The sequence below is a fragment of the Chrysochloris asiatica genome, unplaced genomic scaffold (genome assembly GCF_000296735.1).
Source record: "Chrysochloris asiatica unplaced genomic scaffold, ChrAsi1.0 scaffold00001, whole genome shotgun sequence".
Taxonomy (NCBI): Eukaryota; Metazoa; Chordata; class Mammalia; order Afrosoricida; family Chrysochloridae; genus Chrysochloris; species Chrysochloris asiatica.
Genome location: NW_006408519.1, coordinates 49,385,894 through 49,412,527, shown reverse-complemented (window position 1 = coordinate 49,412,527; position 26,634 = coordinate 49,385,894). Strand labels below are relative to the sequence as shown.

Genomic DNA, 26,634 nt, shown 5'->3' with positions numbered 1-26,634 from the left:
TAAACTGGTTATATTGAATCTTATTTCCCTTAAGCAATCTTCCTTTCTCTAGAGCATTTAGTCCGTATTGTAAACCTTTATCTATTTACTCTTAGATCGTGTGATCTTCCTCCAATCTTGATGCCATGTTTTACTTCATATAATCCAGCTTCTTGAATTATTTGCTCAGCATACAGATTGAATAAGTATGGTGAAAGAATACATCCCTGGTGCACACCTTTCCTAATTTTAAGCCATTCTGTGTCCCCTAGTTCTGTTTGAACAACTCCCTCTGGTCTGTGTACAGGTTCCTCATGAGCATAAGTAAGTTTTTGGGAATACTCATTCTCTGCAATGTTGTCCATAGCTTGCCATGATCCACACAATCGAAAACCTTTGCATAGTCAATAAAGCACAGGTAAACATCCTTCTGGTATTCTCTGCTTTCAGCTAAGATCCATCTGATGTCAGCAGTGATATCCCTCATTCCACATCCTCTTCTGAATCCATCTTGAACCTCTGGCAGTTCTCTGCCAATGTATATTTGCAACCATTTTTAAATTATCTTTAGCAAAATATTAATGATACTGTTATATGAGTTCTGCCTTCTGTCTCTTTGAAATGGGCACAAATATTGATCTCTTCCAATCAGTTGGCCAGGTAGCTGTCCTCCAAATTTCTTGGCATAGATGAGTGAGCGCCTCCAGTGCTGCCTCAGTTTGTTGAAATATTTCAGTTTGTTTTCCATCAATCCCAAGTGCCTTGTTCTTTTCCAGTGCCTTCAATGCACCTTTAGCATCATTGGCTCCTGATCATATGCTGCCTCTTGAAACGGTTGAACATTGTCCGAATCTTTCTGGTACAGTGACTCTTGTACTTCTGGTGCTTCCTGAATCATTCAATAGTTTGCTCATTGTTGTTAGATGCTGTCATGTCAGTATGAACTCATGGGGACTGTACGCACAGCAGAATGAAACACTGCCTGGCCTCGGCACCAACCCCACAGTATTGCATAGAATCCTTCAATATTGCAGGTCGAGGCTTTCATTTTTTGTCCAGTTTCCTCCGTTTGAGAAATGCTGTGCAGAAGACTCATATCATAGGGACTTCAAAAAGTTTGTGGAAAAATGGCATGAAAAGATAATGGAAATTTTCCATGAAGTTTTGGAAACTCCCTCATACTTAACCATGTTTGTTACATTGCTTATTAACTATTAATATTCATGTTTGTGGAGTGAATAAAGGCTGGACAGCTAGAATTGAACCTCTTTTAAAAAATTCTCAACCTAGCACTAAACTCCCCCATCCCCCCAAAACAAAACCACTTCCATTGAGTCAATTCCCACCCATAGTGACCCTGCATAGGGGTTCCGAGGCTGTAAATCTTTATAGGAGCAGGAAGCCTCCTCTTTCTCCCATAGAACAGCTGGTGGGTTTGAACCGCCGACTGTGTTGAGCAGCCCGGTGCTTACCTTACAGTGCCATGTGGCACAGAAGGGGGTGTTAAATGCTTGTTAAATCGAATTGCCCTGTATTCTTGTGACACCATTCTTGCTGGGCCATCGTATTGATCAGAGTCTGTGTGTATGAAGAGACTGTATACATACAGCAAGTGCTCAGTCAATCATAGTTGTCATTTATACTGATTTCTTATCTACTTCCACTTCACCTGTACCCCTGCACACCCATACCTGTATGCCGGTGCTCCCACACCTGTGCCCCAGGGGCACGCATACCTGTGCCCCAGGGCACGCATACCTGTACCCAAGGGCACGCACACCTGTGCCCCAGCGTGTCCACACCTGTGCCCCAGCATGCCCACACCTTTCCCCCAGCGTGTCCACACTTGTCCCCCAGCGTGCCCACACCTGTACCCCAGGGTACGCACACCTGTACCCCAGGGCACGCATACCTGTACCCTAGGGCACACACACCTGTGCCCCAGCGTGCCCACACCTGTGCCCCAGTGTGCCCTAACCTATACCCCAGCGTGTGACAGAACAGAACTTTGAGGCATGAGGATTCCCAATTTTTCAGCCTGTGCTCCTGTGCTCAGTGTGAGGGGGTGGCGATGGGGGATGGATGGGTGGGTACTGAAGCTCAATGAACAAATGGCTCTTTCATTAGCCTGACTCATCCTGGTGGAATGCTTTTCCTATTCCCTTTCCTCAAAAGCAGAACTTCAGGGTGTAGAGACACTGTGACCAACCTGTGTCTTAAAGCGGGTTTCTGGGCCCTGAGAGTTTGGCTCTGTTATTAGGCACCCTTGGGATGCTAGAGCTGAAGGAAGTACAGAACGACTTGAATTCTCACCACTGCCCCATGGGGGGCACTCATTTTATAATGAGGAAACTGAGGCATAAAGAGATGAACTCACACGCCCCAGGTCTCCTGCGTAACACAGGAGAAGCTGGGATTTGAACCCTGGCTGCCTGCCTCCAGAATTCATGCCCACGTGAATGAACCTGCACTGTCTGTAGGGGGCTGGTGTGCTCCCCAAAGCTCAGCACTGACGTGGACAAGGAGCTGAGCCCGGCAAGTCTGCATCAGCCATGCCTCTAGTTTGGCTCTGCATCAGGAAGGTCATCTGTCTCCTTAGACACAGTGTCATTTGTCTGAAAGACAAGGATTGGATGAGCTAGAAAACACCAGGTTGAACATATTCAGCTGCTCCTGCATTATATTGCCCGCTGATCACTTTGCTGCTCAGTCCAAAGAAAGCGCATCACCAGTTTGCCTCTCATCAGTGTCGGAGCAGGTGGGGACAGGCTGGGGAAAAGGCTGTGCTCTGCTGCAGCCTTGATCTTGATGACATTCAGTCTCTCAATGTCTTGTGCTGCTGGGGACGAGGGGATCGAGGAACATGAGGGACCAGTGTCCTCAGTGTTGACATTGTGTCTCTCTGTCTCCTGTGCTGCAGATTGGGGTGCAGCCAGAGACCCCAGGGCTGGGATCCTGCACTGGATCCAGCTGCTGCGTCTAGAAACATTAAAAATGTCAATTGCCAAGCAAGGTCTTTTATCTCATTGTAACTGGTGATCATTATGCCATAAAAGTTTTGAAGTACTAAGTACTGGGGTGCTTCAAAAAGTTTGTGGAAAATCCCATTACATTTTGATTGTATTTTCACACCAACTTTTGTAGACCCCTCATGTTGTAGTGTGGCCCTGTGGGTTAATGCGTCAGACTGCAAAGCCCTTTGAACTGCAACGTTGGTGGTTCAAGCTCACCAGCTGCTCCTCGGAAACCCTATACTGGGTCACTATGGGTTGGAATCGACTCAACGGCACTTCACAACAACAACAACATGTTGCAGCACCTTAGTGATGGAGTTCAGAAGTACGTTTTATTTGTTCACGTACTCCCCTACGGGGAAGATGTCTGGGCAGCTGGGGTGCAAACTTTTGGTTTCAAAACTTTGTAGAATGACTTGTACATCACAAATAATTATCTTAGTTAGGAAAATGAGCTCATTAAAGCCAAGGAATTCCAAAGTAAGTCAGTGGAAGGCATACTTTGCCCAACTTCTCTGGAGCTTTATGGTAGAGATTTAAGGAGGGAAGGAAGCTCTCGGTATACAAAGGAGCTTCAAAAAGTTCATGGAAAAATGGAATGGAAAGAGAATGCAATTTCCCTACAAACTTTTGAAACCCCCTCATAGTTGACATACGTGCTGATGATTTGATGTAGTTATGGTTCCACTCCTGACCTCTGAGCTTCCGGTTCTGCTGAAGGCTGGGCATGCCACCTTATGGCTCTTAGCCAACCAACCCACTGCCATAGAGTTGATCCCAATTCCCATTGACCTCCTACAGGGTTTCGGAGGCTGTCAGTCTCTACAGCTGCAGATAGCCTGGTGTCTCCTGCTGACTTCTTTCTCTTTTCCTGTCCTACTTCTTGCTTGAGTTAAGGACATTGCCCTTTCCTTAACTTAGTTTCTAAAATTAGAAATTGGGGCCCTCATCAAGTTGTCTCTTTATGTCGCATTCTAGCTTGGAATTTCCATTCGAATGCTTGGGCGTATCGCTATGTGGTGCCTCTTCTGTCTCTTCCTGTCCCTGCCCTGGTCCAGGCTTTCAACGTCTTCGACTGGGATTATTTTTATAGTGGACTCTTAACATCATGTTCTATCTCCAGCTTTATCCCTTCCAATCCATCCTTCACATTGAAGCAGAAGTCTCCTTAAAATCCCATCATTGGGAGTTGTCTGTCTAGCAAAGCGTCAACTTCATCTCCAGGGTGCAATGATTTGATTTGTATACTGTCTTCATCTACGTAGAAGTGATGCCGTTCAACGATGATGTGGGGGAAGAACAGTAATGGTATCACGAGCCGTCAGAAGAACAAGCGAGTTTTGTTTTTGACGAAGTTCAGCCAGAATGCTTCCTAGAAGCAAGGATGGTGAGGCTGTGTCCTGTGTGCTCTGGACATGTTATACAGAGGGACCAGTCCTGGAGCTGGACATCATGTTAGATGGAGTAGAGAGGAATACCCGCAAAGAGATGACGGATTTTTACAGTGGGCTCAACATAGCAACACAGCCCCCACCAGGCGGTGTTTCCTGATGTCGTGCATAGGGTTGTTGTGAGCGGAATTGACCTAACCACACCTTACAACAACTCTCATCAACATGATTTATGTCCCATATATATTGCCCTGTGCTTTGTTGCATGGTGCTGGTGGTGGTTATGTGCTGTGGAGTTGTTTCTGACTCACAGCGACCCTGAACAGGGTTTCCAAGGCTGTAAATCTTTACAGGAGCAGAAAGCCTCATCTTTCTCCCACGGAACAGCTGGTAGTTTTGAATTGCTGACTGTGAACTCATAACCGCTGCGCTACCAGAAGTCCTTTTGTCCGTCTAAGCCTGTCATAAGGAGCTCTGGTAGCATAGTGGTTACAAATCGGGCTGCTGATCTCAGGGTCAGCAGTTCAAAACTACCAGCTGTTCTATGGGAGAAAGATGAGGCTTTCTGCTCCTGTAAAGATTTACAGCCTCGGAAACCCTATGCAGGGTTGCTGTGAGTCGGAATCGACTCCACGGCACGTAACAACAACAACATGAAGCCTGTCATAATATTCTTATGCTTTTCCTATTGTAGCATGCTCTGTCCTTGTAGGATCCCTCTTTCTCCTACTTGAAGTCAGTGCTTTCTTCTTCTGTACCTCCTCAATATCTTTCTTGGTTCTCAACCCAACATTATTTCATTATGTTTTGAGACTTATACTTCCCTATTTGATTCCTTCCTAGGTTATAAATTTGGGGTCAGGACCATGATTTATTCACCTTTTATCTGTCATCATTTGGGGCAGTACTTTTGCATAGAAGATAGTAAGTGTGGACCTGAATTCATTTAATACTGTCTTTTCCAAAGTCGTTTTTTTTTAAGTTTTGATTGTGAATTACAGAGCAGATCACTTCGTACGCATCTCATAAACAAAGTGTCATTGATTATGGCCCCCACGATGCCACTTCACTTCTCCCACGCTCTCCCTTGGTTTCTGTTTCTAGCCCTCTTTCTCTCCTAACTCTGCTCAAGTTTGTCCTTGGGTCGATGCTGCCCTTTTGATCTCGGATGGTTGATGCATCTAAGCAGTGTGTACCTCCCTAGTGTTAGTGTTCCCCTTGTAGACTTGTCTATTGTGTGGCTGAAAATTGAGCTGTGGGGTGATTCATTTCCAGACTTGAAGGTAGCTCGAGGTCTTAGTCTTGGGGCTCCCCCAGTCTCTATCTGACCAGTAAGCCTGGCCTTTTTTATTATTTTGATTTTTGTTCCACATTTTTCTCCCAGTCTATCCAGGACTTTCTGGTGGGATCTCTTTCAGGCACCCTCAGGGTCATGGGGACTGATGTTCGTGTGGCCTGTTGTTAGTCCATCGGACTCATTGTTTCTCTGTCTTTTTGATGTCCATCGCTCTTCTTTGGACAGGGAGAGACTAGTAGACTAGAAGAGGCCTTAGATGTGTAGTTACGAGGTTTGAAGATCTCAGTCAGTATTCACAAAAGTAGGGTGTAGAACATTGTCTTTGTGCACTATGCTGCACCAACTCCCAAATGGTTTCTTATGTATTTTCTGAGACCCAGCAGGCAGAGAATGAGACAAAGGATTCAAAGATCATGTGTTGTCCTCGTGATGGGAATTCTGCTGAGGGATTCAAGTCAGAGAGCTTCCCTATACAGGGGAGATAGTTTATACCTGTTGGCTAAATGGACGTTGAAGAAACGGTGGCATACTTTGAAAGCTAGTTCATATTTGGAGATGGATGAGCAGAACAGTTTGTTACAAATGAGGGACTGTGATCGTCCGTGGAGGAGGTGTCCTGAACCAGGTGTAGGATCTGCCTCAGCATCATTCCCGCCCCTGTAAACACAGGGAACATTGGGGCCATTTACTGAGCTCCCATGTGTAGGGAATTAGGCATGGTGTCCTCTGTGAATGTCACTTGTTGATTCTGGTGTTTTCCCCCAGCAACCACAGCTGTGTGGCACAGGCAGACAGTTTTCTTACCTTAAATCCTACTGTTGAGCTAAGGAGTCTCAGGGACCTCACACCTCTGACTTTTATGATTCTCTGATCTCTACCGAGGGAGCCTTGGTGACCCACTGGGTTAAGCATAGGATTGCTTACCGACGGGTCATCCGTTCAAACACACCAACTGTTCTTTTGGAACAAGATGTGGCCGTCTGCTCCCATAAAGATGTATAGTCTTGGGACTTTATCAGATATTTCTACTCCATCCTGTAGGGTCAGAAGCCACTTGACCACAGTGACTGGGTTCTCTACTAATACGGGACCGACTCTACTTATAAACCTTTCGGAAAATTCAACTTTAAGCACTTTTTGAAATACTTTCTACTATGCAGATAATGTATGCTCATTTTAGAAATCTAGGAAAATAGATAAAACAGAAAGGGAAAAAAAATTCTAACCCTATGTAGGCAAAAACACTTTAGTGTATTTCTTTTGCACTGTTTTCTTCTGTTCTTTTTAAAATGGAATGTAGTAAGTGCAGTATTGCATTCTTCTTTCTCAGATAACGTAATAGGCATTTCCCATACGATTAGAAACTCTTTATAAATATTGTTTTGTATGATCTGTGTAATATCACCATATGGTACTCGTTGTATTATTATTTCTGATTACTGAGTCTTTATTCTAATGGCAATTTCCCTTTTGGGTGTTATATTTTCTCTGTAGTGCTTTAAATAGATGATTGTATAATAGGCTGCGGGTTCAATCTAACTGCCTTTCATGTGGGTTGTTGTTGGTGTGAAGTGCCGTTGAGTTGGTTCTGACCCATAGCGACCCTGTATAAGATTTCTGAGGAGCAGCTGGTGAGCTTGAACCGCCGACCTTGAAGTTCAAACGGCTTTGCAGTCTGGCACATTAACCCACAGCGCCACATCAGGACTAGGGCATGTTTACATGTTGGAAGGAGTTAGGAGACCATTTAATCTCCTGGTTTACTTGAATGATCACTTACCAGGGTCTCTGGTTTGTCACTGTGTAATTAAGTGGAGAAACAAAGTAGTGTTGATGAGAGGCTGGAAGTGGGCCTCCCTGCCAGCTTACCTGAATGAACCTGTATTGGGCTGAGGAGAGGTCTTGTTTGCCGTCGCTTGGTACATTGTCCCGTTCATCTTTACAGTGTTGCCACATGGTTTTTAACTGTTGTTCCCTCTGGGCGCATCTGCAGAGTCAGGGGAAGCTGAGCTGAGTGTTCCGGCTTCCATTGGCTGTTTCAAGATGTTTCTCTTTTCCTTCTGTATTTTTGCATGCGGAAGAAGCAAAATGTACTGAGGTGAAATATCACTCAGCTACTTAGCATATGAATGACTCAGACACCCTCACGCGACCTTTCCGAACCTCAAACTCCTTAATCTGTACAATGGACTCAACAATGTGGAAGATGGAAATGGGGGGGAAGAGTTCTGGAGCTGAGAAACCTGCACGTAAAATCTCAGCTGCACTCACTCACAGGGGGGCCTTGTTGGTGTTCAGTGCCATCGACTTGGTCTGACTCTTAGCGACTGTCGATAGGGTTTTTGAGGAGTGGCTGGTGGGTTTGAACAGCCGACCTTAAGGTTAGATTATCATACAGCATCTCATGCAGTGGGACCTTAGAGAAGTGATGTAGTCTCTCGGACCCTCAGTTTTCTCTTCCCTATTTGAGGCCACCACCACTCGTCTGTCACTTTGTCCTACTGCGGTTGCTTGTGTGTGGTTGTGATGCTGGAAGCTATACCACCCGTGTTTTAAACAGCAGCAGGGTCACCCATGGTGGACAGGTTTCAGTGGGACTTCCACACAAGACAGACTAGGAAGAAAAAGAGGTGGACCACTTCTGAATGTTTAACCACCGAAAATCTTATCACTAGCAGTGGAACATTGTCAGATAGAGTGCCGGAAGATGAGCCACTCTGGTTTGAAGTCACTCAAAGTACGACTGGGGAAGAGCTGCCTCCTCAAAGTAGAGTTGACCATAACAGCATAAATAGAGCAGAGCTCTCAGGACCTTCATTTTGTAATGTGGTACAACGCAACACCTGCAGACAGCCATTAACAATCAGAAGGGTTATAGAAAATTGTCAAAAAAGAGATGTAACACATAAAGATTGAATCTTAGGTATTAGTGAGCTGAAATCGACTGGTATTGGCCATTTTGAATTTGACAGTCTTATGGTTTACTGTGCTGGGAATGATAAATTGAAGAGGAATGGTGTCGCATTCATCATCAAAAAGAACAGTTCAACATCTATCTTGAAGTAACTGCTGTGATAGGATAATACCCATGTGCCTACAAGGAAGACCAATTAATACCACTGTTATTATCAAATTTGCGTAGCAACTGCTAAAGCCAGTAGAAGAATTCTATCAGTTTCTTCATTTTGAACTTGATCAAACATGCAATCAAGATGTATTGATAATTTTCAGTAGCTGGAAAATATGACCTTGGTGATGCTATGGATTGCATGATAGAATTTTGCAAGACCAATGATGTCTTCATTGTAAATGCCTTTGAATTTCCCCCAAACACTGCTTCTGGTATAACTCACATATCTGATCTGTGAGAATTGATTTCTTTTATTTATTATTATTTTAGCCTGTTGGTTATTTTAAATGTGTTACCTGACTTTCAGATCCCTGGAGCTTACCCACACTTCCCACTGTTGTTTCCGACTTCTATTCTAACCGTGTTGTGATTGGCAAACCTGTTCTGTGTAATTTCAATCCTTTCAGCTTTATTGATACTTGGTTTATGACCCAACCTATGGCCTATGCTGGTGTGTTTTCTCTGAGAACCTGAAAAGAATTTGTATTCTGAAATTAGTAGGCATTTGTTGTTGCTGTTAAGTGACATTGAATTCTAACTCATAACGACCCTGTATGGGTTTTCCTCAGAGCTGCTGGTGGCTTTCAACTGCTGACTGGGTAGTTTGCAGTCTAGCATCACACCACGGCTTCTTGTTACATTTTGTTGTTGTTTTTCAGTACTGTCGAGTCAGTTCAGAGTCATGTGACCCTGTATAGGGTTTCCAAGGAACGTCTGGTGAGTTTGAACCACTGACCTTGATGTTTGTTGTTGTTGTTATTATGTGCCGTGGAGTCGGTTCCGACTCATAGCGACCCTGCATAGGGTTTCCGAGGCTGTAAATCTTTACGGGAACAGAAAGCCTCATCTTTCTCCCGTGGAACAGCTGGTAGTTTCGAACTGCTGACCTTGAGGTTCACAGCCTGATTCGTAACCACTATGCTACCAGAGCTCCTTGATCTTGATGTTTAGAGCATGTGAAACACCTGGCATGCCATCAACAACCCGCAAACCTTAGTTATTATTACCCATGCTCTCCTTCTGCCTCTCCGCTTCTCCTAGTGGAAGGGTGGGTGGCGAAAGCTGCCTGACTTCACAGAGCTCGATTTTGTGTCAGAAGAGCTGGTATGTGTGTACATTCCCAACCTCTGTAATAAAGCGGAGATCGTTATGAAGCGAGTCACACAAAGACTTTGGTTTCCCAGTGCATATGAAGAAAGTTTACACTGAATGGAGGCTGGCTCCTGGTGTGGCTGTAGGATCAACACTGGATGGTTGACCACAAGGTCGGTGGTTCAAGCCCACCAGCCACTCCTTAGAAAACATACAGGGTGGCTATGAGACAGGGCACAGCCACAGCATACTGGAGCCCATTAAAGGGGCTTTGGTGGCACAGTGGGTTAAGCATTGAGCTGCCAGCTGAAAGAGCAGCACAAAGTCACCAGCCACTCTGAAGGAGGACAGATGAGGCGGTCAGTCGGCTCCCATAAAGATGGACCACCACAGAAAGCCCAGGGAGCAGCTGTACTCTGTCGTACAGGGTTGCTGATCTGACTCGGAATTGACCCAACAGCAGTGGGCTTTCAGTTTGGGGTAACTTTATGACAAAGTTTGAACTGTCGTGAGAATGACCCACGTGGGGCACAGACGGGGCCGATAGAGGCGTTCAATGCCAGGTCATCACAGCCTTCCATCTGTGAGGCACCCGGTATCTGCGGCACTCACTAGAACAAAGAGGGTCTGCTGTGTAAGCTGCCGTGAGTGCAGGGCCTGGCCTGGTGCTTGGACCCTTGTCATTGACTGAGACGATCCTTATGTATCAAACACACTGACTCTCCAGGCCTGCTTTCCTGGGGACATGGGATTCTCGAGAAGAGTGACGTGTCCACCCTGGGATCTCTAGGTCTTCGCCCACAGGAGCTACCGGTGGCTACTTTGGTAAATGGAATAAAATCTGGACTCTGTCTTCGTCTCCTATGGTTGCTGTCCCTTCAGAAGCTGGACTCACTGGAATGTCGTGCTTACGCCAAGAGTTTTCTTTTTGTTCAAAATAAAATAAAAGCCCCCCAGTTTTACTTTTGTCTAATGAACCGTTATTTTGTTTTTATTTTCTCCTTAGAGAAGAAAGATGTGACTCAAAGCCTGGAGAACTATACGTCCAAGTGTCCCGGGACCATGGACCCCATCACGCTTCCAGATGGCCTTACGCTGCCCCCCGTCCCCTTCACCAAGCTGCCCATTGTCAGGTGAGCATGGCCCTGTGAGAGGGAGAGCAGGTTACAGACCTGCTGATCGTTGGCCCCGGTCGCACAAGGCTAAGTGCTCGGCTGCTAAGAGGAAGGTCGGCAGTACTGGCCACCCCATGGAGAAAGACCTGGTGCTCTGTTCTTGTGACATTTCATCTTAGGAAACCCTGTGAGGCAGTTCTACTGAGTCCTTGAGGGGTGCTGTGAATTGTGCTCATGAGGAACCTGTGAAAACCAAGACTAACAGACAGTCATTTGAACAGAACAAGGGAACACTGAATGGTTTCAAATCAGGAAAGGTGTGCGCCAGGGTTATATTCTGTCGCCGTACTTAAACTCAATCTATATGCTGAACAAAGAATCCAAGAAGCAGGACTATATGCAGAAGAAAGTGGCGTTGGGATTGGAGGAAGACTCATTACAGCCTGTGACAGGCAGATGATACAACCTTGCTTGCTGAAAGTAAAAAGGACTTGAAATACTTACTGATGAAGATCAAAGACTGAAGAGTTTAGTCTGGATTGCACCTCAATGTAAAGAAAACCGAAATCTTCACCACTGGACCAGTGAGTATACATCATGACAAAGGGAGAAAAGATTGAAGTCATCAAAGACTTCAGTTTGCTTGGACGAGAATAAGGAAGACCGTAGAAGACTCAATGCGTTTGAAATATGGGGTTGACAGAGAATATTGAAAGTACCATGGACTGCCAGAAGAACAAACAAATCTGTTTTGGAGGAGGTACGGCCTTACTGCTCTTTAGAAGTGAGGATGACAAGACTTCATCTCTCGGACTTTGGCATGTTGTCAAGAAATCCCTGGCGAAGAATATCAAGCTTGGTCAACTGGAGCATCTGTGAAAAAGAGGACGACCCCATGGAGGTGTCCTGACAGAGTAGTAACAACAATGACGCAAACGTAACAACAGTTGTGAGGACGGTGTAGGACTGGACAGCATCTCCTTTTGTTGTACGTATGGCTTGCTATTAGTCGGAACCGTTCACCTCTGTGACACTTCACACACAACACGCGGAAGTTGGAATCAACTCGACGGCGTCCAGCAGCAGGAAGAGTTCTCTTGCTGGAGATATTTTATGATTTATTTTGGTTTTAGACTATATGATTGTTGTCACACCTGTGTGAGAACTTCTCCAACTTTTGACAAGAAAACATTTCACCCATTTATAGGAAACTCTTTCTCTGTTCTCTAGTGTGGGAGCATGAACTGGGCTCCCCCAGAAATGGGTTCAAGTAATCATGATGCAAGTTAATTAAGTAGGGGCCAAACATTCCTGTTTTAATTCTTTTCCAAAATGCAATGCAGCTTGAGTTCTTTGCATGCCTAAGATGGGTCTGGCTGTGACAAGCTCGGGATTCAGTCGTGGGTGACGCTAAGGTCATTTACACAGCTGCTCAGTTGGGGTCCATCCCAGGAGGCACACCATTCGAGCAAGTCTTAGATGCGGTGGCCCAGGACTGTCACCGGTGGGCCTTACCTGTCTGAGGATACTTCTGGAGAGCAGCTAAGAACTCACTGGTTCTTTGTTCGAATGCCCGTCTTCCATGCGGAAGGCCTCAGTTCACTTCCCAGCCAGTGTATCTCAAGTGCAGCTACCTGTCTTTTCCATGGAAGCTTACATGATGCTGTGATGCTGGGCAGGAACAGCCATGCTACCAGACTAACAGGAATAGGCAGACAGCCCTGATGATGTGCCTTAGAAAATCAGCCCATGCCAATCCCATGGATCAGGGGCTGCCTGGACAGCAGCCAACCCCAACAACAAACACAGGGCATCTCGGTCAAGTTTAAGATTTGCTCATTCTTGTCTTCAATGTTGTGCTGCCCCCAGCATATCTGTGAAATAAATATCTCAGTTGGTGAGTCTGTTTTAGTGAGCAGGCAGATGTGCAGATATGGAATCTGTAAATAAGAGGATGGGCTGTACACAGTGTCTCCTGTGTTGCTTTCCTCATTGATAAGGTGGAGACGGAATCTCAAAGGTGGCTGTGATGTTTAATTGGGACCATGCACGGGAATGATGAGCCCATGTCTGATGGGTGGGTTTTCAGTAGATGGATTTGAATAGAGGCTTGTCGACATCAGAGGAGAAGTGATGGCTGTGCTGATGGAGAGGCAGTCCTTTATTTGAACAAAGTGCGCTTGGGACCTTCAGACCTTCCAGACTTGGGCCTGTCTGTATGCTTGCTGTGGGGGTCCACCAGGAAAGTAACGAGCCAGGCTGGGGAGAGAGCGAGTCTCTGCTGAGCAGTGCACAGCACCAATGACGTCTGGTTGACTCCCTACCTTAGTTTCTCTATTAAAACATCAAAACCCATTCCCGTGGTGTCAGTGTGAGCAAAACAGACTGTGCTCTGCAGGGTTTTTGACGCTGTAACTTTTCAGAAGGAGATTTCCAGGTTTCTCCTCTTGAGTAGGTTTGAACCATCAACCTTGGCTTAACAGTGAGCACTTACCCCTTTCTATCACCCAGGGACTGCTTGTTTTAGCACAACAGCTATACCAATAGAGACAGCAACATGACAAAACCCAAACACATTGCTGTCAAGGCGATTCTGACTCACAGTACCCTACAGGACAGAGTCGAACCGCCGGGGCTTTCAGCCTGTGTAGCTGCTGGTGGGTTCAAACCATTGACGTTTCAGGATTGCCCACTAGTGTTCTTAGTCCCAAGGGGCTTTATCTGCAGGGAGCCTGAGTCTTGGGGAAGAAAGGAACTCTCCCAGTGGCACTTTATGTGGGTCCGAGTTCACGCTGGCCCTTCTGACTTCAGCCGCCAGAAGCCCGTTTATAGAGCCCACCAGGGACAGGGCAGTCCCGGAACTCTGGGAGTCCTCACTCTCCCTGAGGAATCTGGATTTATCCTGAGCAACATACAGCCGTACCCTGCTGGATTTGAGCCCTGTCCTCCCATCCACATGTCTTCCAGTTGGACTGTTTCTTTCCTAACACATTACGTTGTTGCTGATATGCTAAGTACGCAGGGTCAGTATGAGTTCCCACTCATAGCGACCTATATAGGGTTTCTGAGGCTGTAAATCTCTATGGGAGCAGACAGTCTCATCTTTCTCCTGTGGAATGGCTGATAGTTTTGAACTGCTGACCTTGAGGTGAGCAGCCCGACTCGTAACCACTACATGACCAGAGCTCCTTAATGCATGATGTTGGACACTGTTTATTCTGAAACCAAGCTTACAAGGCTGTTGAAATGTTTTTGCTCCTTTTTAAAACAACAGGCACGTGAAACTCTTGAACCTTCCTGCCAGCCTCCGGCCACAGAAAATGAAAAGCTTGCTGGGCCAGAATGTGTCAACCAAGAGCCCCTTCATCTACTCACCGATCATCCCACACAACCGGGGAGAGGAAAGGAACAAGAAAATAGGTAAGTCTCCCTTCCTTCCCGGTTTCCAGTGGGTGGTCTGGATTCTGAAAGCACGAGAGTTTCTGCCACTCACGTACAGATGTACACATACAGACATATGCGTTCATGAGCGTACATACCCACGCCTCACTTGTCAGTGTGCTGAAGTTCCAAAGACCAGGTCACTATGTGAACATGGAGAATGACCCCATCAGATCACCAGACAGAGGAGGAGTGCTTCGTTACAGAGCTGCCACACTTCATCATGTGGAAATCGGCAGTATGTGCAAATGGAGGATGACCACGAGACAGAAGGGGGCTACATCATTTTGTAACTGCCAGATTTCCTCATCGCACAACTGCCAAGCCACTGAGAATCACGACCCAGCCGAGTCCATACACCACCTTCACCGTCATCGCCAGCGTTCTTCTCACCTCGCACCCTGGTGTTCATTGCTGCCAGACGCGTGTTGTTAATGCACAGAATAGCCGGAGAGCATATGTTCTACTGTGGCCGTGGACAAGAAGCCTTGGCTAATAAGACCGTCAGTAAACGAGGAGTTGGGGTGTACTTGTCTGCTTGTATCATTTCATTTGCCCGGAGGGAGAGCTCCTGTTCTCAGATCTCTTTCATAAAGTGTGAGTTTGGGGAAGTTCTAGAAACCAGAAAGATGTCTGTCACCTGGGAATCACTCTGACCACAGCAGAGTGATGAAGAGCTCGGAGTGATGTGTGAATCATCCAGGGACTACCGAGGCATCAGATCAGCTCAGGAATACTGTTAACGAGACCAGGGCGTTGTTTTCTCCGAGTGTGGGTAGCCCTCCTTTTTTTGGGGTGTTGCGTTGTTGTTAAGTGCTGTCAAGCTGGTTCCAACTCCCATGGAGTGGGTGGTGCGTTCTAACTGCCAATCTTATCAGCTGCAGTCCAGTGTTTATCCTACAGAGCCACTGTGCTCCCTAAAACTAAGCGGGAGCAGCGGAAACTACAGACCAATGAGGATGAGATTTGAACCCACGGGTGCAGAACACAATGGTTTCTCAGTCCACTGAATTAGCCAGTCGGCCACTTTCTGGTGAACCGGCAAGGAGAGATTAAACATGGGAGTAGAACCTAAGTGTATCCTCAGTCTTTGAGCGTCTTCATCAAAGCTTTTCCGTGTGCTCAGCTTTCCTGACCTACTCATTTCTGTCCTGGTGCCTTGGTTCACTCTGTCCCTGGGGTTTTTCCCTGGGAGCCTGGCTGTGGGTGAACCTCCTTTCTACCTGCCCACCCCCGCCCCATGGTTATCCTATGTCTCGGAAGGGGGTCCTGTGGGCCTGACGCATTGAGGGTTGAAACGGGGATTATCTCCTTCCAGAATGAAGTGATTTCTTTCATGTTTACCTTTACTGGGCCCGGGCCTGTTCCTGCACAGGATTCCTTTCCGTGCCTTCAGAAATGGATTTCCTTATTTATTTTTAAATGCTTTTTTTTTTTTTTTTTTTTAATAAGGACAAGAAAAGTTTTTATTCTGTTATATATAAGGTCACTGTGAATAGAAACAGATTCTATGGTAACTAACAAGAGCCGAGTCTTGAGTATAGTGCAGAGCACACGCACACACACACACACACCCCACAAACAAGAAACATACTCTAGGATGTTCACAGTGGTTATTGCTAGTTGGTAGAATTACTTTTCTTGTGTGTTCCATTTTTTATATGAGAATGCAAATTATTTTCATAAATCTTTTTGTGGTACGAAGGGCCTCAGGTACAGAAGATGAAAATAATGATACACCTCAATGAAGAAAGCAAAAAGTCATTAAGAAGACAGGAAAGAAGGAAAAGGTCAAAATGGATGTCTGAAGAGACACTGAAACTTGCTCTCCAGTGTGGCGATGCGAAAGCAAATGGAAGAAATGAGGAGGTGCAAGAGATGAACAGAAAATTTCAAAGATCAGCTCGAGGAGAAGCCAAATATTACAACATGTGCAAAGATCTGGAATCAGAAAACAAAAAAGGAAGACCATGCTGAGCATTTCTCAAGCTGGGGGAACTGAAGAAAAAATTCAAGCCTCAGCTTTCGTTATTTCGTTACAATGGTTGCAATCCCCTCCATGTACCATCTATGAACAGTTGTTGTTGTTGTCATAGCGACCCCATGCACAGCAGAACGAAACAATGTCCGATCCTGGGCTGCCACACTTGACGCCATCAATGATGCCACCTGGCTGATCCATTTCTTTGGGGGTCTTCCTCTCTTTCTCTGACCCTCCATTTTACCCAGCATGACATCCTTCTCCAGCGACTGTTCCCTCCTGAAAATATGTCCAAAGTATGAGAGACGAAGCTTAGCCATCTTGGTCTCCAAGGAGCACTCTGCCTGTACTTCTTCCAAAACAGATCTATTGGTTCTTTTGGCAGTCCATGGCACTTTCAGTATTCTCCTCCAACACCACACTCAAAGGCAATCAATGAACAGTACTTACCTCTATTCACGTTAACTCTTGCATTCCTCCCTGTGTCTCACTCCCTTCACCGTTCCTCTGCCAGCCTACCTCCCTCTTGTTGTAATTGCCTGCCCCGTCACCCATGTTAACATGTGTCCACCCTCTAGTCTGTGAATACGTTTACCTCACTCCTCTCCCCGTAACCATCACTGACTTTATTTTATTAAGAAAACCTTTTCTTAACTTTTTACAACACTGGCCTCATAACAATATTTGTCCTTTTGTGATTGACTGATTTCACTCAGCATAATGTCCTTCAGGTCGATCATGTTGTGAGATGTTTCCCACATTCAGAGTTATTTTTCCGTTGCGTGTTTGCACCAAAGTTGGTCTAGCTATTCTTCTGTGGATGGGCATTGAGGCTGTCTCCGGCCTTTTGATGTGTCTCTTGTAGACAGCTTATTGAAGAAGCCTGTTTTCTTTACCATTCTGCCCTCTGTCTTTTGACTGGTGCATTTAATCCATTTACATTTATTGTAATTATCCTTAGAGGTTAATTGATTGCTATCATTTTACTTTTGTTTTTTTTCCCCTTTTTTCTTTTTTTTTTCGGTGCTCCTGGTTTCTGTAAGTTTTGTAACTACATTATTTCCTCGAATTCCAGTATCTTTCAAGTTTTCCAGGATCTTTTTGAAACTCCCCCATCCAATTCCCCATGGATTGACACCCTCTGAACTGTGCCACCGTCCTGAGCCTCCTCTTTGGGGGTGTTCCTCCTGTCTAATGGTCCAGTTCCCCACCCTCAGCAATTTGACCTCAGTTGTTTTTTTTCTGAGGAAGCTTTAGATCTTAGAAGAGAACAATACTCCAGCAGACAGGTTGTTTTTTTTTTTTTAATTTAGAAAAGAATTTTTTGGTTTATTTTATTTTAAGTGATAGATTGATTTTTTTTTTAATGTTTTATTGTGAATTATGTGATAGTTTACATGGGAGAACATTAGCTTCACATTCATCCTATCGTATATCGTTTCATTGCCATGGGTACAATCCCCTCCATGCATCATCAACCAACCAAAGGGTATACCCTGCAAGCCTGTGCCCCGGTTGTCAGCACACAGCCCCTCTCCCTCTCTGGTTCTAAAGTCCCCAGCAGCTCCATCTCTCCATGTCACCGTTTCTTTCTCCATTTGTGGCGTCACTGTGTCTGTGGATAGGTTCCTGCTCTCCGCTCTCCTCCCTTGATGGTCTCAGGGACCTCTGCTCCTGGACCAGCAGACAAGTGTTTACTAGTCAAGCTGAGCTGCTGTTTGGTGTTAGAGGTGACCCCAGGGCATAATTTTGGCTTCAGGTTCCTCGGGCTCCTCTAGCCTCAGTGAGATCCTGTTTTGGAGAGTGAAGATCATACTTGCTTGTGCCACCTCTTCCCCATGTAACCTGGAGGCTTCGTGAGTTGTGTGCCCACCCATCTGATGGGCATGTGGCCTCAGGGTGCCAGCTCTGGCCCACGTGCTGGGGTTTCCTTTGTGTAGGGTGCTTGGTGCGGTGGTGTTTCCTTAAAGCTGTGTCTTGAAAACATGGTCATGTGTAGTTCACAGAAACAATATTCTACGTTCCATTTTGATGAGCAGTGACTGACGACTTGCATGTGAGCGGCCATCTGAGGTACAACTCTTGCTCTCTCCCGGTCCCAAGCAAAAAAACGAGAAGGAAATCAAATGTGGAAGAAAGTGTAAAAAACACTGGGCTTCTGGGTGGGTAGAGACTGGTGGACCCCAAGGCTGTGACCCGCGGACACCCTTCATGTTTGGAAATAAATTACCTCTGTGGCTCAGTTTTCACCCAAACACCAGACAGGCCTATAAGGGGAATAGAGTCCTGAGGTGGCGCAGGAGGATCAGCACTGGACTGTGAATCACAAGGCTGGTGGTTCAAACCCTACACAGCGTCGCTATGAGTTGGAACTAACTCGACAACACTTAACAACAACGACAATGAAGAGAACACTAAGGAGGTATGAGATTTGCCCAGGGACCAAGCTCAACTCAGGAAGCGGCAGGAAAGCAGGACCAACGGAAACAGGAAGCATGGGAGGAAGTGGGAGGAGCGTGGTTGCACGTGGGGACTGCAGTCAGTGCCACGAATCAGAATGCGTATGAAATGTAGAAAGAGAACCAATTTACAGTAAACTTCACCCAAATCACAACTGAATAAGAAAGAAAATGGTGTATGACAGCTCTGTGGATGTTGAAGAATTGTTAAGTTGAAGATTTCTTACATTTTTGTCATCACCTTAGAAAGGGTCTTGACTGAACACTAGACTATGAACCTTATGGTTGGTGGTTCAAACCTGCCAGCTACTCCTTGGAAACCTCTACAGGGTTGCTGTGAGTTTGAGCTAACTCGATGGGACAGCAGCACCAACCACCCTTGCAAGAGTCCCTTGCTGCCCCTTCCAACTCCAGTATCCATTGTAGATGCCCCTTTGAGGCCAAAGACCTGGGTGACTTCCTGGGCATATTGCCCTCTCTGAGCCTTGAGTGCCCTTATGAAGAAGAGCGAGATAACCCACTGAAAGTGGTCTCACAGTGCAGACTCGTCCTGGATTCCTTCCTGTGGCTTCTGGACAGTTTGCAGTGAGACAGAGGACCACACATCAGCCACTGGAAACGACTCAGACGGATGGCCTCGCTGTTTCCATCTAGTCAGGCTCTCCCTCGGCAGGATCAAGTGTCGGCTGGGCTGGGTCCTCCTCTGGAGGCTCAAGTAAGCAAAGACTGGCTTCTGAGCTGCCTCACCCTGTTGGCAGAATTCATTTCCCTGCTGCCAGATGACCGAAGGTCCCTGTTGTCTGGTGAGCTGTCTGACAGACACTTCTCTCAGCATCTAGAGGCCCCTCAAGGGCTGCTCCACATGACATGGCAGGTAGTCTGCACTGTCCAGGCCAGCAGGGGAGTGCCTGCTACTGCTGCTGCTATGTGTCCCTTTCTAGGGCTTACCTGCTTAGGTCAGGCCCACCCAGGATGCTCTCCCTTTGGATTAACTCAAACTTATCTGCTGAGGGATCTTCTTTACCTCTGCAGAATCCCTTTATCTTTGTTGTTGTTAAGTGCCGTCGAGTCGGGTCCGACCCATAGCGACCCTGTACAGGGTTTCCGAGGGTGTAAATCTTTACGGGAGTGGAAAGCCTCATCTTTCTCCCGCGGAGCGGCTGGTAGTTTCGAACTGCTGACCTTAAGGTTCGCAGCCCGATTCGTAACCACTACGCTACCAGAGTATCAGGATGCAAACTGAATCATATCCGCACTTAGGAGGAGGGGCGTATATAGGGCGTGGGCACATGGGGGGACAGGGGAGGGGCTTACACAGGGCATGGGCACTAGGGTGCAGGGGTCTTGGGGGAGGGGGCAGTGATGCAAAGCTGCCCCCTCCTCTTGGAATCCTATTATGAGGAGGGGGTCATGGTCCCTGCCTTGCACCATTGACCCTAGCACTGTGGTCATGAGTTGTTAGCCTCTGGCCAGTGACACTCAGGCCTTTGGCTGCACACCGAGAAGGGTTCTGTGTGCGGCGTTCCGTGGGGACGAGTTGCTGGTGGAGGCAGTGACACGGCCCTGTTAACTGTGGGTTCTTTGCTGTGTGTCTCCTAGGTTTCCAGTGGGTTCAGGGCGACGTCTGTGAAGTCCAGCTGATGGTGTCCAACCCCATGCCATTTGAGCTCCGTGTCGAAAACATGGTACGTGTCACACCAGTTATTTAGCCCGTGGCCTAAAGCACCAACTTACCATTGTTGTTGTCGAGTCGGTTCTAACTCAGGGCAACTCTGTATAGGTATTCTAAGGAGCAGCTTGTGGGTTTGAACTGCCGACCTGTGGCTCGCAGTCCATTGCTGCTCCACAGTGCCCACGTGGAGTCTGACTTACCGCTAAGGTCCGGTTTTTGCCGTCGGTGGGCATCCTGTCCCGTATATCTATTCTCATATTTGTCTAACCTGAGCTCTGTGGGGGTGAGGGGCGTGTCTTGTTTTTCCTGGGTCTTCAGTGGGTGTTTGAATCGGCCAGCTACGAAACCTGCTGTGTCCACACAGACCACGGTTAATTGGCTACAGGAGCTGGAGTGATCATTACACGGGCGCAGCACAGGTCTGCTTTCTGCCTGCTACCTGAGGTTTTCAGCGTCGTATTGCCGCACAGATTAGATGTGCCAGGCCTCGGGGGCTGGAGGGGAAGCCCCACAGAGTAAGAGGGAATGGCTTCATGGCTGCCACAGGCCTTCTCTCTGTGCAGGATGTGAACGGCTCACATCGTAGGTAGCACCTGTGGGAACTGCCCAGCCATCCCATAGTCACTGGGAAGGAGTTATGGAATGGTTCACCAAGCTAACAGCGTCATTTCCAGAGCCGAGCCAACCCCCGCCCCACCAGGTGGCTCCCGTTCCCCGAGTCCTTGGATGGCGGCGGAGTGCCCAGTCCTGTCCAGCACCTTTCAGAGGCATGCAAAGGAACCAGTTTCAGTGTGGACATCCGTCTGTAGGTTTAATACGAGTGTGCCGAGTTCACACAAGCCAGGGGATTTCCTGAATGCCCTGACATTTGTCTGTAGTGAGCACATTTGAGGGGGCTTCCAAAAGGCTGTGGCATAGTGCCATGCTCTTCTAAAACCAGATAGAAATGAAAGCTGCCTTTTAAAGGGGAAACAAAAAATTGCTTAGGAAAGAGTAGTAGGTATGTGATCCCCTAACCACCTTGGGGTGATGTCTCCAAAGAGCTGTGGACTTCTGTTTAGACAGAGAGACAGGAAGTCACTAGTTAGGCCTGACCCTTGAGAGGGGCAGGGCGGCTGATAAACCTCCTCCATGTATGACCCATGGAGGAGTTGGGGGAGGAAGGGAGGCCTCCTCTAGGCCTAGCCCATGGGATGAGTGGGTGGTGAGGGGACCTCTTACAGGCTTGACCCATGTTGTGTGGGGACTTCCTCCAGACCAGGAATCTCTCTCATGCCCTCTCAGTCAGTACCTAGTTCATACTGAATTGAAATGAATCGCTAATTGGTAGATGGGCTGGTGGGATATGAACGGTGATGTATGTATGCATATATAAATATATATTTAAAAAGAGCTCTGGTAGTGTAGTGGTTACGAGTCGGGCTGCTAACCTCAAGGTCAGCAATTAGAAACTACCAGCCGTTCCACGGGAGAAAGATGAGGCATTCTGCTCCCGTAAAGATTTACAGGCTCAGAAACCCCGTGCAGGATCGCTATGGATCGGAAGCAACTCCACGGCACATAACCACCACCACTATATATTTGAAGCTTTTATTGTGAATCAGTGATAGTTTGCATGGCAGATCATCAGTTTTTCACTTAACCAATTGTATTTTGTTTCATTGCAATGATTCCAGTCCCCTCCATGCACCATTGGTTAACGGTAATTGCCATTATTCCTCCCTCTTTTTATTTTTTGATGTACACAAAACACACAGAAAATACATATTCATTTAAGTGACCAAAGGTCCCATTTTGCAAGACAGGCTCCTGCCTGCCAGCACTCAGTCTTTCCCTTTCCCTGAGTTTAGAGTCCTCAACTGCTTAATCTTTCCATGCCATCACCTCTGCCTTAATCTCTGGTGTCGCTGCTTCTCTGTTTGTTGTTGTTGTTAGGTGTCATTGAGTCGGTACCGACTCATAGTGACTTATGCACAACAGAATGAAACACTGCCCGGTCCTGGGCCAACCTCACAGTTGTTGCCGTGCTTGAGCCCATTGATGCTGCCACTTTGCCAATCCATCTCGCTGGGGGTCTTTCTCTTTTTCTCTGACCCTCCACCTTACCAAACATGATAGCCTTCTCCAGTAACTGGTCCCTTCTGACAACATGTCCGAAGTATGAGAGAAGAAGTTTGGCCATCCTGGCCTCCAAGGAGCACTTTGGCTGCACTTCTTCCAACACAGATCTGTTGGTTCTTTTGGCAGCCCATGGCACTTTCAATATTCTCCTCCAACACCATAACTCAACAGCATCAATTCATCTACGGTCTTCCTTATTCACTCTCCAGCTTTCACATGCATTTGAGGTTATTGAAAACACCATGGCTTGGGTCATTGCTTCTCTGGTTAGGATCCCATATTCCACTCCTGCTCTTTCTGCCTTGATGGTCCTTGGAATGTAAGGTTAACTATTTCCCTTCTTTTGTTACACATCTTCTATCTTTACAGTTGTGACAACTGAAATTAGTCATGATAACAGTTACTCACTATTGAAATAGAAAAATCCTATCCCCATCCTCCCCCAGCACCTTTCACTGGGCCCCCCCTAAATAAGAGGAAAACTATTCAGCGAGGATTCTATCCTCCTCACCTGGCTCTGAAAGTAAGCACACGTTTGAAAACTTGTAAGCCAGCCACTTTGTGCCTTTTAGGCTTTCCACCATTTTTTTTTTTTTTTAAGTTTTTATTGTGAATTATGTTTTAGTTTACATGGGTGAACATTATCTTTACATTCATCCTATCATACTTTGTTTCATTGCGATGATCACAATCCCCTGCATGCATCATCAAACACCCAAAGGGTACAGCCCACACTCCTGCCCCCCAGCTGCCAGCACACAACCCCTCTCCCTCCCTGAGTCCAGAGTCCCCAGCTGCTCCCTCTGTCCACGTATTGCCTCTGCCTCCATCCCTAGTGTCACTGCCTTTCCGGACATGGTCTCACACTTGGCTTGCTTTCTTCTCCCTTGATGGTTCCAAGGATCTTCACTCCTGGACTGCAAACTCAGCCGCTCCCCTCCTTTTGTTACCAAACATTTACACTTACCTTTCCAACACTCACTGTCAGACCTGAGAGCAATCATTCCCTATCGAACCACCGGAGTCCTTTCCCTTTCACCTTTTATTAACCCCATCCAGATAGGTTGTAAACAATTCAGTGGAGGTTCTACCATTCCCAAATCTCCCCAAACTTTGGACCAACCAGCCCTTCCTCTTCTCTCTCTCTTCTCATGGTCAACAGGAGTCTGTGGAACATGGGCAAACTCAGCCCATGTCTTTGTTGCTACCTTTCCTGGACTTACACTCACAAGTGGACCAAGGCGGTCATCAGCGAGCTTACAAGCCTGCTCATGTGTTCCTTTTGAGTTTCAGTCTTGGAAGGGCTTTTACAGGATATTGAAAAAAAAAAAAAATTATTTGTTTTTGTTTCTAAAGAACGTATTTCAGTTTTCACCCTTTGTGTTTGCATTCCTATTTGATAAAGCAACAAAGCAAACCAAACTTAGTATCAAGTTGGCACTGCTGAAAAAACTCCAAATCATAAACAAGACTAGGCTTACTGGTTGGCTAGAGATTGGTGGGACCCTGAGACTGTGGCCCGTAATCCCCCCTCAGGCCTGGAACTGATCTCACCCCTGTGGTTCAGCTTCCAGCCAAGTGCAGACAGGCCTAGAAGGGGGAACAGCAACAGCAGGGAGGTACGCAGTCCTTACAGCACCCAACCCGAGGAGATCTAGAGGGCAGCGTTTTCCCAGGGAGGAAGCTCAGAAGGCAGGAAGGGGTAGGAACGAAGGATGCAGGGAACCGGTCAACACAGGGAGGACGTGGGAAGAGTTCTGTTACATTTCAGGGATGGTATAATCAACGTCACAAAGCATATGTATGAACTGTTGAGTGGAAAAATCAGTTTGCTCTGTAAACTTTTACCTAAACCACCGTAAAAGCTGAAAGAAGAGGAAAGAGGACAGCGGCGTTGGTTATGGCTGGGAAGACTCAGGACACACTTTCTGTTTCGAGATTGTCTTCTCTTCACCACAGTGTTGGGGCGTCAGTCTCGAAAGCCCTCGTGGGTGTGGGTATTGAACCTGCTAATGGTACCCGGAGCCTGCCCGCTTGGAGCTGCCTGCTGTACTTATGGGCTCTGTCTCCTTCCTGGCTGTAGGGGCTCCTCACCAGCGGAGTGGAGTTCGAGTCTCTTCCTGCAGCGCTTTCCCTCCCAGCCGAGTCTGGCCGTTACCCAGTGACGCTTGTTGGGGTCCCGCAGACCACAGGGACAATCACCATCCATGGTAAGGGCCGATCGATTGATCGATCGGGTGTGGCTTTGGTTACGCTCTCGTGTTGCCTGACCGAGGCCTGTGACTGGTCTCTGTCCTTCCAGCCCTGACCATTAAGAGCTAGCTAGAGGCCCTTGAACTTTCAACTCTTGGTACAAGATTCTGGAGCAGTTTTCAAACCCTTGTTCAGTCATGTAATCTCCTAGAAAGGAGAGTTAAACGTTGTTTGGCTCTAGAGATGGATTCACTTGAAAAGCAAACTGGAGGGTGGACGACGTCATCATCATTCAGTTGTGGCGATATTAGTGGGGCACAGCATGTGTCCCCCAGTGCTGTGTAACTGATGCTGCCGGTCTTTATGGGAGTAGACAGTCTCATCTTTCTCCAGAGCAGCAGCTTGCTGTGGCTTTGAACCACCGACCTATGACACACATTGGGTTGGCAATCCAATGCGTACCCCATGGCACCCCATTAACAATATGTTTCCACCAGGACCAGTCATCCTGGAAGAGAGACCCCAGGTTAGTGTCACCCCTGCTTCACATGGGATGAAATCAGGGTCTCCATGTGATGGGGCTGGGATTCACATGCAGGACTTCTAGAGCGGACCACTCTCCCCCTCTCCTGACCTGACTGCCTGCAGTGGTTTTGTCTTCCAGGGTACCACACCACGGTCTTCGGTGTCTTCAGTGACTGTCTGCTGGAAAGCCTCCCGGGCGTGAAGACCAGCGGCTCCACAGTCGAAGTCGTTCCTGCCCTGCCCAGACTGCAGATCAGCACGTCTCTACCCAGGTACGGTGCTACCATGGCGCCAGCCCCCTGACCCTAACCCACTGCCCTCCAGTCGGCTCCAGCTCCTGTCGACTCTGTGGGACAGAGGAGAAGTGCTCCTGAGGGGGTTCCAAGACTGTCTGTCATTTTGGGAGCAGACAGCCTCAGCTTTCTTCCTCAAAGTTGCTGGTGGGTTTGAACCACCCAACGTGACGTTAAGAGGCCAATGCCTAACCCACTGTGCCACCACTAAAATATTTTCATGGCACAGAGTCTGCATTCCGTTGTGAATCCTGTGGTTGGGACGCAGGTGGAGGGTTTCCCTAAGAGAACCAGGTGTGGCTCTGAAATCAAGTGGAAGGTTTTCAGCAAGCATAGAAGGTGAAATCTGCCTTTGGAATCATGATTTTTATGAAAATGGCTCCGGTTTTATGAAACGTAAGGAAGGCCTGATCCTTTAAAAATAATTCCTTGTTTTTTTTAATGGAAGCATTGCTGCTACTGTTTTTGGGTTCTGTGGAGTTGATTCTGACTCCCAGAGATCCTTGTGGCAGACTCGAACAGCGCTGGCTGAAGGGTGTCTTGACTCTCTCGACGTTATGAGTGGAAATTTGCCCAACGGCATCCGATTGGATGGCTCCATCTTTCTCTCAGGCTTCTGCTGGGTGAGTTTGAACCCTGCACTTAGCTGCTGAGTACTTAACTGTTTGCATCACCAAGGGGGCACATCAAGAACCGGAGGCAAGTAGTGTGATTGTGGGTTTTCTTTCCGTCCAGTGTTTTATCTAGTTTTTTTCTTGATTATTTTGAATCACTAAGCTCATGCTGCATTTTATATGGATTGGAGTCCTGGTGTGGCACTGCAGGTAATGCGCTGGACTGCAAGGTCGGTTTGAACCGCAAGTGTTTCATGCTCACCAGCCATTCCTCAGAAACCCTATACTGGGTCGCTATGAGTTGGAACCGATTCGTT

The 26,634-nt window shown here is 47.1% G+C and overlaps 1 protein-coding gene across 2 annotated transcripts in view; it reads left to right on the top strand.

The window, feature by feature from the left end:
* Positions 1-26,634, top strand: part of TRAPPC9 (trafficking protein particle complex 9) — a 585,848-nt gene that overhangs the window by 111,261 nt on the left and 447,953 nt on the right. For both annotated transcript variants that reach the window (XM_006830723.1, XM_006830724.1), the window contains 5 exons: positions 10,910-11,036; positions 14,293-14,438; positions 20,499-20,584; positions 24,776-24,902; positions 25,550-25,682. In XM_006830723.1, the coding sequence (XP_006830786.1) occupies positions 10,910-11,036; positions 14,293-14,438; positions 20,499-20,584; positions 24,776-24,902; positions 25,550-25,682 (619 nt within the window). The remainder of the gene's footprint in view (positions 1-10,909; positions 11,037-14,292; positions 14,439-20,498; positions 20,585-24,775; positions 24,903-25,549; positions 25,683-26,634) is intronic.